The sequence below is a fragment of the Zalophus californianus genome, chromosome 3, assembly GCF_009762305.2.
Source record: "Zalophus californianus isolate mZalCal1 chromosome 3, mZalCal1.pri.v2, whole genome shotgun sequence".
Classification (NCBI taxonomy): Eukaryota; Metazoa; Chordata; class Mammalia; order Carnivora; family Otariidae; genus Zalophus; species Zalophus californianus.
In genome coordinates this window covers 174,015,658-174,026,875 of record NC_045597.1, presented here as the reverse complement: position 1 = coordinate 174,026,875, position 11,218 = coordinate 174,015,658, and the positions used below count along the sequence as shown (strand labels likewise).

At 45.5% G+C, this 11,218-nt stretch overlaps 1 protein-coding gene across 1 annotated transcript in view; it reads left to right on the top strand.

The window, feature by feature from the left end:
* The first annotated feature begins 5,406 nt into the window (after positions 1–5,406).
* MREG (melanoregulin) overlaps positions 5,407–11,218 on the top strand; it is a 56,068-nt gene continuing 50,256 nt past the window's right edge. The window contains exon 1 of the mRNA XM_027591286.2: positions 5,407–5,919. Coding sequence (XP_027447087.1) covers positions 5,825–5,919 — 95 coding nt within the window. The 5' untranslated portion in view covers positions 5,407–5,824. The remainder of the gene's footprint in view (positions 5,920–11,218) is intronic.

Below are 11,218 nucleotides of genomic sequence, written 5' to 3'. Positions count from 1 at the left end.
GGGGTCCTTTCGGTCTGTTCCAGAAGGCAGAAGCTCCTTGGATACACACAAGCATGTGTGAACCAGAGCATCAGCCACTGCCATTACAGAGTGCAGGTTACACTGATTCTAAGTACGAAGTTGTTTCCAAGAGTCTCTACTAAACTTTGACAGAGCCAAGATGTTTGTTGCTTGAAACTGAAGAAGGAGCAAAGACTGATTAGTAAGGTTTTCTTAGAGTCCACATTATGGGGGAGGGAAGGAAGTGAAATTGATCAGCAGACGGCACCACATAAAAATAGTGTGACCAAAAAAAAAAAGGAAAGTATTTTGCATTGTGGAGAACCACAGAGTGATATGACTGAAGGATTCTCGGGTGGCGGATCTTTATTTCTCTTCAAGGAGGAGAGATCAAGGAAAGAAACAGACAAAAATCTCACCTGACTTAATCAAACTTTGGACTGTTGTGTATGGCCCAAAAGATAGTCGTTCTTTCATAAATCTCTCTCGGAGCACAAACACCCCTTTTTTGTTTCTTAACCCTCTTCAGTGGGACTGTGTGGGTTTAGCTCTGAAAGCAACGGAATCTGACCCTCATTAACTTTAAGCAAAAAAAAAAAAGAAAAGAAAAAGAAGTATTGATTTGACAAGTGATGGAGTAACCCACAGAATGATGGGCAAACTAAACAGCTACAACAACTGAATTTTGGAAAATCCAGGAACAGGCAAGCTCCAGACATCTAAATAGTAATTGCTGTTGGACCTCTTCTTTAGGATGCTGTTTTGAAAATAGTACATGTCTCAACTCCAGCCATTTTCTATCTTTGGCTCCTTGTCCTTAAGATGTAAATTTCAGGAAGAGTGTCTAATCAGCCCATCTTGGTCACACACCCATCCCTCATTGGAGGTTAAGGTCTGAGGGATGGGGGCAGTACATTCATTGTCATCCCCAACCCATGGGATCGGAGCGGGGGTCTTCCTTAAAGAAAAAGAGGAGGAGACTTGAGGCATGCTGTGGAGACAGAAACAAGAGACCCAAAGGAGACCCTTGGCTGACTTTTACCTTGGTGATTTCACTCCCTGATGTGACTTCTCCAGAGACAGGAGGCATGTTAGCTGTCCATCTTGGGTCACTCAGAGTGAGTGATGATGCTGACGTCAGCTTGGAATACTGGCTTGTCTCAGAAGATACCTGTTTTCTATAAGGAAGACAGTGTCCTTTAGCTCTCTACTGGATAGGGTTAGCTCGTAAACGGGCTCTTCAGAAATCAAACATAACTTCATGCAAACTCTGGGTTCACTAAATAGCTCTTTTTCTATTTTCACACATTTCTTTAACACATTTGTTAAGTGCCTACCATGTGCCTGCACTGTTCTAGATGCTGTCTTACAGAATTCCCTTCTGTTTATTGAGTCCCTAACCTGGATCTGCACGGTTCTAGGTGCTGGGGATATTGCAAGAACAAAACAAAGTCCTTGTTTTCATGGATGGAGCCCACATTCTAGTTCACCATTGCATCCCCAGGACCTGGCTCAATAAATATTTGTTGAATGACTATATGAATGACATCAGCTTAAACTATGTCATTGCAAGCCTAGCTTTTCTGTGGAATGCACTCATGATGTGCTGTTGGAGCTTAAGAATTTGATTTTCTAATCTTTCCTGCCCTGCATATGCCTTTGCCTCTAACTCACAGGAGTCATCAATAAATTCTTAAAGAAGATAGTTGTTTTCAAAGCAGGTGCTAGAGTTTTTGCTGCCATGGAGAAAGCTGACAACATTGGCCCCCAGTTCTGCCTTGAAAACAAACAGCTGATGGGTCTGTGAGTCACTATGTGCCCCAGGAGACTGCCTACTCCCCCGACATCAGATGCCCAGGGGATCTTGGTAAATGTCAGATGTTGCTGTCTGTGGTGGGTGGTGTTGGCATCAACTCAGGTGGTAGAAACAATCTAGCATCACTCTAAAAAAAGGAAGGCTCGCTGCTCTCCCGCGAATGAGGTCTGAAACAGGAAACAGGGTCAACCGAAACGTGGTCTCAGCTACCTGGAAGCTGCAGCTGGAGGGTTTGGTAATATTGTTCTTCCTATCCAAGGTCCAATTTACTAAAAAACAGGGAAATCATGAGGGTATTTAATTTCCAGGAAGATGAGCACTACAAGAACACAGATATAATAATCCTTAGGAAATTGATAAATAGAATACTCACATCAGTTAAAATGAATGAGGTAGTATTATGTGTGCTAATAAGGATAGACATCCAAGACATATTATTAGGTGGAAAAAACTGGCAGATTAACACGCACCTTTTATATTAAAACAAAACACTGCCCAAAATAACGACACACACAATGATGCTAAATATACATCACAGGGGCACCCAGGTGCAGTGTGTCTGGAAAAAGGTTGGTACTGTACTCATAACAAGTTTACCCTGGAGGAGGTAGAAAATGAACAGGAGTGCGGGTCATGGCCAAAAGGCACTTAAGCTGTAATATTTAAACTTTTTTAGAGGAATGTTTCACTTATAAGCTTTAAAACTTTAACTTTAAAGGAAAAATATTAAGAATTGTTAGAGCAGGCAAACAGTATACACGATTCTTAGTAAGTCAGGGCATTAACCTCCTGATCATGTTTGTTAAGCAGATGTGGTTCCATGGCTTTCTAGAAGTATCTTGTCTGAAACAGACCACATAAAAGATGCCCACACATGGCAGAGGTAAAAAAATATTGTCAGGGGCAAGCCAAGTAATATTGGAACCAACATTTGCCCAACAGGCTTATACTGGATTTGATCAATAGTGTTGAACTTTGATTTCTAAGGAACTTTATGGTTTTCAAACTATCTCATTTGAATCTTCTGGTTTGGTAGGGCCAGATTCATCATCTCCATTTCACAGATTAGAAAATTGAGGTTCAGAAAAATTAAGTGACTTGTCTAAGAGCAAAGCAAGTAAAGGGGCAGAGCACCTATATTTTCCAAGAGCAGAAAGCCTTCTCTCATTTATCCACTCAATAAATCCCACTCCAGTAGTTAATAGTAGCTGCTAGAACTACATCTTCTTGCTGGCTGAGCTCACGTTTGGCAGCCCTCTCTACCCACTCTCTACTTGAACCTAAGTGGATTGACTTACATTCAAAATCCAATTTTAGAACCTAGTGCATTCTCCCAAAGGGATTTTCCAGCCAGTAGGAAGTTTGCTGTCAAGAACAGCACTCAGCCTCCATCCTGCCATAGTTGCAAGCGATGAATGATGCGGTGCTGGGCTTGATGCCACAGCGCCGCGCTGCCTGGCAGCAGCAGCTACTCTGTAATGTTGACTTTATGTCACGGGTCCTTATCCAGTCTCCCCAACTAAGTCAAAGTCAAAGGGGACCTCCCTCTTCCTGTCCTTCCGTAGCCAGCCTGTCAGGGAACATGCATTTGGTAAGTGCCTTCAGCTTCATGATGTAGCCAGAATAGGACACACTCACGTGTAGGAACACATTTAAAAAATTAATACACTATCCATGAAAATGGACACTTCTGAAAATAAACTCTTGCTCTTCCTCCACACCCCTGCAAACCTGCTCCCCCCACATTCTTCTCTATCTCAATCAATGACAAGTCAACTGTTGCAGCTTGTCGACCTGAAACCCTTAGAGTCACTCCTTTCTTTTTTCACACCCTATTTCCAATCCTTTAGCAAATCTTGTTGGCTCTACCTTCAATTTCCATCCAGAGTCCATACCAGTTCTACGGTGACCTCCCTGGTCTGTCACCTGGATCATTAGAATGGCCTCCATTTGCATCTCCCTGAACAGCCCTTGGCATCCAGTTTCTTCTCAAGATGGCAGCTGGTGGATCCCACTGCCATCTAGATAGACCATATCACTCCCTCCACTCAGACACCTCCAAGCTGGAGCTTAACTTGGAGCGAAATCCAGCATCCTTGCAAGATCCTACAAGGTACCATATTCCATCATTTCCTATTACTCTTCATCCTGGCCTACACCTCTCCAGGGACCCTAGAATTTTCTTTCATGCACCCTATAGTTTATTCTCTGTCCTCTGGGATTTTGCACAGAGTCTCACTCTCCCTGAAATGCTCTTCCCTGTGATATCATAGCTACCTTGCTTATGTCCTTCAAGTCTTGGCTTAAATGTCACCATATTAGGAGGCTTTCTGTGACCACCCCATTTAAAACTGCAGGCACCATCCCTCTCTGCAGCACGCGCGCGCACGCGCACACACACACACACGCACACACACACACACACACACCCCTCCCTGGCACTTCTTGTCTCCTTCCCTGCCTTATTTATCCCCAGAGCATGCATTACCTTCTAACACACTAAAGAACACACTTGTTTTGTTTGTCTAACTCTCCTCCTAGAATGTTCGCTCGAAGAGAATAGGGGTTTTTGTTTCTTTTGTTCACTGCAGTTTCCCCAGCGCCTAGTACAAGTTTGGCACATAACAGATGCTGATTAAGTATTTGTTGAATAAATCAGATTGGCAAAGATGAAAAATTAGATGGTGACTTGATTGGCGGGGGTATAGGGAAATAGATACTTTCACATGTTGCTGGTCAGAGTGCAACTTGGAATTGCCTCCTTGGAGAGCAATCTGGCAAGATCCATTAAAATTTAAAAAGGCATCTTACTAAGACCCAGCATTTAGCTGCCAAGCATTTACTCAATAGATAAACATGTCCAAACACATAGTTCAAGGATGCTCATTGGTGCATTATTTTAATGACAAAAGGCCGAATGAACTGAGATGTCAGTAGATAGGGGTCTGCTTGAATAACATATGGGAACCGGTATGACAGCATAATAAATAACTGTTAAAATGATAGAGGAAGATATACATGTATTGCTGTGGGACGGTCCCCATGATCTGAGTGGAACAAATGTGTGAGGTATGCCAGTGAGGGGGATGTAAGTACACATGCTTACAAGTTCATACAAACATACATAAATATATAAATATAAGTAAATAAATAACTCTGGAAAATTGCAAGAAACTAATGGTAGAGGTTGCCTGTTCTGTTATTTAAGGGCTGGTGAGCTTGAAAACGACTGGAAAAATTATCGTGAATATAGTACTTAAAAAAAAAAAAACCCACTTTGGGGGCGTCTGGCTGGCTCAGTGAGTAGAGCGTGGGACTCTTGATCTGGGTTCGAGTTTGAGCCCCATGTTGAGTGTGGAGATTACTTAAAAATAAAAAAATCTTGAAAAAAAAAGAAACCACGCCACTTCTGTAATGTGACAATCCATGCTCTTCTGCTAGCTTTTACTCTGTGTGGGGCTGACCTGGTAAAAAAAAATCTGCCCTAACCTCTGCTTTGAAGGCACGGGAGTAGGAAGGAGGACCTTTTATTTCCTGGGGCAGTGAAGCCAGTAAAACGTATGAATAGATTCAGTCCAACCTCGTGCTCCTGACTCGAGGGCTCGCCCCCTCCTTCCCCCAGCCCCGGGCCGCCCGTCGGAGGTGCCGGCTGCCTGGAGTCCCCGCTTCCTCCTGAGAGGGCAGCAGCGGAGCGTCTCGGGGACGCATGCGTCCCAACTGGCACCCGGGGAATTAAAAGAAAGGCGGGGGGAAGCCCCAACCAAACAGGCGCCCCAAACAAAACCCAAGTGGAGGAAAGCGCGCGGCCGCGCAGACCCCGGCCGTGCAGGCGTCTCGGCCTCGCCCGCGTCCCCGGCCGCGGCGTGATGCGCACGGACCGGCCCGCGACGCCCGGGCCGCGACTGTCCACGCAGCTGGAGGCCGGCCGGGTGGCCGCGCCCCAGCCGCGCTCGCTCGCCGCCGCGGCCGTCTCCCCGTGTGCCGGCGCCGCGGGGCACCTCGCTCCCCATGGGGCCGCGGGACTGGCTGAGGACCGTGTGCTGCTGCTGCCCGTGCCGGTGCCTGGAGGAGCCCGCCGCGCCCGAGAAGGAGCCCCTGGTCAGGTGGGTGCGCGCCCCGGGCCGCGAACTGGGCTTTCCGTGGCGGCGGCGGGCGGCGCGGAGCCGGGTACCTGTGTGCCGGTCCCAGCTGGGGAGGGGGGGCTCGCTTCACGGTCGCACTGCGGCGCCCACTCAGCCCCTCGGCCCCTTCCTGGAGATCCTGTCCCTTGGGTAGGATTTTTGCCCGCGAGCACAAACCTCCGGAGGCGCGGGAGACCCGGGTGGACGCCCGCGGGAAGCGCCGAGCGAAGCGCGGGAGAGAAGTTTGCGTCGGGGTCTCATTTGGAGGATTTGCTGTGCTTGACCGTGTATTTAATAGGCGTATTTCGGTGGAACAGGCGACTGTGAGTTTCTCTTCCACCCAGGAAAAAAGTTGGATACTGTGCATTCAATGTTATTACCAAAGAAAAACAAGTTTAGGTGACTGAGCCCAGGTGATACTTTTCACATTAAAAAAATGCTTCTTTTCTGTAGGGACCGCCTATTCACTAGGATGTTGACTCATTACAGGTTAAGTTAGGAAGTGTGAGGAAATGGAACGCACATTTGCAGTGCGCTTAGTGGCTCTGTTGAGGGGGCCAGGCCACACAGTTTTGTTCTGGGCTGTCATTTTAAGCAATTACTTTTGTACCTTCACCGCGATGAAATGAGGGTTCCACTAGGTCATGCCTACGGGGTAGCTAGGACAGCAACGCAAGATTTAAAATGAAATTGGGCACAGGACATGAGGGGAAAGTAAACAAATACTGAAGCGAGCATTTCTTGTGAAACATGCAGCTAACATGATAAAGCTTTCCCAAGTTTTCAAAAGCATGATTTACCTTTTCTTACTTTGTCAAGTCCAAGCACTTCCCTTGACTTTTGAGGTCTTATGTAACCCCTTACTGCTTGTCCACTCTTATTTTCCAGCATATTAAATACTGTGCACTCCTTGATTTAATCAGACAGGCATCCTTGCTGCTCTAGGGACAATCCAACTTTCTTATTCCCCCCAAGCTTGCCTCAAGGAGTGACCTTTATCCTTCCTGCCCCCCCACAACCAGCTAAATGCCGGTTCTCAAGCCTCTCCCCACCCCAGCAGCTCTCTTTGATGACTTTGAGCTTATTCATCTCTCACTCCTATGATTTAGGATTTAGAATTTACCATCTGCCCCTCACTGTTTAGTGAGCACACATGTATGTAGATATATATGTCATATCTGTTTTATATATAGAAACAATTGTACACACGATGCACAGTGTTTTTGTGTGCTCTTGCTGATGGTTTCAACAAGAAACCTAGATTATTAGGTTAATATGGACAGGGAGACATCTAGTAAACTACCCTTAGTCTTAAAAGAAGTGGATAACAATCTGGAATTTCATGCTTGCTTGTACGTGCAACTTGTCAGTATTCACTGTAACGAGAAATACAGTACTCATCCTCAGTGTCTTGGGTCTTTCCAGTTTTACATGCCGGATTGCTATTTGAGTTAATAGTTTTGGTTATTTAAAAATCTTGACCTGCCCTGGTTTACATTGTAAGTCAGTGAATTTTGCAAGTGATTTTAAGAAGATGGGGTAAAAAAAAAAAGGAGTCATTTGGGGGGAGAATTGCCTAGTGTTCATGAGTCAGATTGCCTGGGGGGAAAATCCCAACTGAGTGACTGGGCAGAAATTATGAAATTTATTTGCGCCTTAATTTCCTCATCTGTAAAATGGGGAGGACAGCAGTGTGTACCTCAAAGGGTTGCAGTGAGAAATGAAAGGAGCTAATCCATGTAAAGTGTTTAGTAGAGTGTCTGACCCATAGTAAACTCCCAATAAATTCTAGTTGTTGTTAATTATCATTGTTACTCTTCTGAGCATGCAAATGTGAATGGACTGAAAAATCTTTTGTTGTGGTTTAGTGTCAATCCTGGCATCATTTCAATGCAATGCTATTTGGGAAGAGTGGCTTATTAATGGAAATGTGGAACAGTGATGGGTGTGTTTATGGGTATCTATCTTCTTTCTTACTCAAGTCATCAGAAGGTCTAGTTAGCAATCTTTTTTATGTTTATTTTTAAAGTGGGAACTTCAGTGGTTTTTCGCATATTCAGAAAGTTGTACAAACATTACCACTATCTGAGAACATTTTCATCACTCCCAAAAGAAACAACACACCCATTAGCAGTCACTCGCCACTCCCCCTTCCTTGGCCCGCCCCATCCCCTGCAACCACTTATCGGCTGTCTGCCTTCCTAGATTGGCCTCTTCTGGAAATTGCGTATAAATGGAATCGTACACAGTGTGGCCTTGGCACCTGGCTTCTTTCGCTCAGAATCATGTTTTTGAGTTTCATCCATGTTGTAGCATTTATCAGCACTTCATTCCTTTTTACGGCTGAATACCCTTCTTTTGTTTGGCTTTCTTACATGTTATTTATCCATTCACCAATGGATGGGCATTTGGGTTCTTTCCACTTTTTGGCTGTGAACGTCTGTGTACAAGTTTTTGTGTGGACGTATGTTTTCGGTGACCTTGGGTATATTCCTAGACATGGGATGCTGGGTCACACAGGAATCCTCCATTTAACTTTTTGACAAACTGCCAGACTGTTTCCCAAAGTGACTGGTTTGAAATCTTGATGTGGTGAAATCATGGGGCCAGATGGTCTTAGTTTTTATTTTATGGAGAACTTCATTCTGTATGTCTTTTTTTTTTTTTTTTCATTTATAAAAGAAGGTTTTGTATAAACGCTCTGCCCCTAACTCAATCCTTTTTGGTGACATAATGGTTTTCAAATTTTGTGTCGTGCCTCAAGGGAACAGTGCCGGGATGAGGTGTGCTTGGGGGAATGACAAAGTGTCATTTGTGTGTGCGGCCACCTGCAGGCCTTTTCCAACACGCACCAGGGACTCTAGTGAGTTCAAGAAAAGCAACTCTGAGTCTCATCTCCTTTGCCAGTCTGATTATGCCTTTTGTGTTTTGATCTTGTTCTTTTTTTTTTTTTTTTTTGCCTTTTCTGGAACTTTATACTTGAAGGGAAATGCCTGTTGCTTGTCTGGTTTACGTCTGTATATCTCTCTGTTCCGCTAGTTCTTTTTCCCCCCTTTTTCTAGAAATACGCTTTTTTCCCCTTTTTCTAGAAATACCCTGACTGAAAATTCATCCTGATACTGCCAAGCCCTTCAGTTACCATCCTTTGCTTCCTTTTGTGTCAGGCACAAAGGTTTTTGAAAGAGTTGTCAGCTGTACCGCCCACCCCCACTTCCTTCTTTACCACCCATTCCCCATGAAATCTGGTTTCTTTCTTTTTTAATTTTTTAAAAAATATTTATTTTTGAGGGGGGAGAGGAGCAGAGGGGGAGAGAGAGAGAGAGACAGAATCCCAAGCAGACTCCCCGCTGAGCAGGGAGCCAGACGCGCGGCTCCATCCCACGACACCGAGATCACCACCAGAGCCGAAATCAAGAGTCAGAGGCTCAACCGACTGAACCACCTAGGTGCCCCTGACCCCTGGTTTCTGGCCTCTGCCTGATTACATGAAAATTGCTGTCTTGCAAGTCACAAGAGAAAGAAATCTGATGTTCTTTTCTCAGTGTGCAAGCAAGCCACACCTCTGTGCTGACCGTCCGTGCTTGCGTTCACACTTCTCTTTCCCTGGCTTGTCTGATTTTGTGTTCTCTGGTTTCTGCCTGTGATCGGTCCAGTCACGCTGGCCTCTCCCCTGGTGTCTTTGCCGATGCCATATTTGTTAGCTAGACATCTTTTTGTTTTTTTCTACTTCTTAAGCTTCTGCTCTGTTCCCCAGGCCCATTTCAGCTGCCATTTTTTTTTTTAAGATTTTACATATTTATTCGACAGAGAGAGACACAGTGAGAGAGGGAACATAAGCAGGCAGAGGGAGAGGGAGAAGCAGGCTCTCCGATGAGCAGGGAGCCCGAAGTGGGGCTCGATCCCAGGACCCTGGGATCATGACCTGAGCCGAAGGCAGACGCGTAACAGCTGAGCCACCCAAGGGCCCCATCAGCTGCCACCTTTGTGAGGGAGCCTTAGAAAGTCTCCCCAAGCAGTTATGGTGTCTCTTTACTTTCTTTTTACCCCTCGGGTCACTTCTGGTTATGACAGTTCTAAGCTGGGTGCTACAACCCCAGCCTGACTGGAGGTTCTCGTCTGGGTTGGAGGGGATAAATCCAGCTCACCTGCCAACCCCCGCCGTGCCCAGCGCAGTGCTCAACCTGGGGTAAGAACTGGATAGCTACTTTTTGATGGGTAATGATTACAATACTAGCTGTTCGTTTGTTAATTTCCATGTGTAAATTTTTAAAAAGTTTATTTAAAACAGAATGCTATTGAGCCAACACACATACACCCAGCATCCACCTTAAGAAAACAGTGATAGAATTGAAGCTCTCCACCCATCTCTCTTGACTGCATCTACTTTCCTTCTTAACTTTATAGAAATGGTGCATCCTGGGCGTAAGCCATTGCGTGAGGGAGGTTTCTTTGCATGCCTTCTGTCATTAGTCTTCCCTAGGACTGAATGAAGTAGGTGTTATTTACTTCCATTTTACAAAGGAGGAACCCAAGGCTTAGAGAGTTGAAATGACTTCAGAGTCGCAATTGGTAAGTCAGAGAGCCAGAATTTGAATCCTGGTCTGTCAGACCTCCAAGTCCATGCCTTGCATTGTAAAAAATTCAGAAAACTACCACATATTTTCCAGAAGTAACTTATAATAGTTGTGCATGAGAAACTGGTGGGTATCAGTAGCCCTCACTCCTGTCTGTTTGGGTCCCTTTCTCCTTTCCATGTCCTTCGTAGGTATAGTCCTTTTACCTAGAAGTGGAAGCAACCAGGCCCCGTGAACTGAGCCCAGTTGGAGTTAGGAGACCTGAGTCCTAGTTTCGGCTATTAACTAGCTGTGGGATTTGTGTGTGGGGGGGGGCTCTTTACCTTCCTCAAACTTTAGTTTCTTCTTTTGCAAAATGGGGAGATCAGACTTTTTTTTTTAAAAGATTTGTTTTAGACGGAGAGAGAGTATAAGAGCAGGGGGAGGGGCAAAGGGAGAGGGAGGCAAAGAATCCTCAAGCAGACTCCTCACTGAGCGCGGAGCCCCACACACGAGCTCGATCTCACAACCCTGAGATCATGACCTGAGCCGAAATCAAGTCGGACTCATCCGACTGAGCAACCCAGGTGCCCTGGGAGGTCAGACTTTGATGCGTGATCTTGCAGGGCTGTTCCAGGCTTGATGCAAATCGTCATCCTCCTGTGGGCTTGTGTCCGCTGAAATCGTTTGACTTGGACCCCAGGGGCAGTGAGACCGTCTGTGGTACA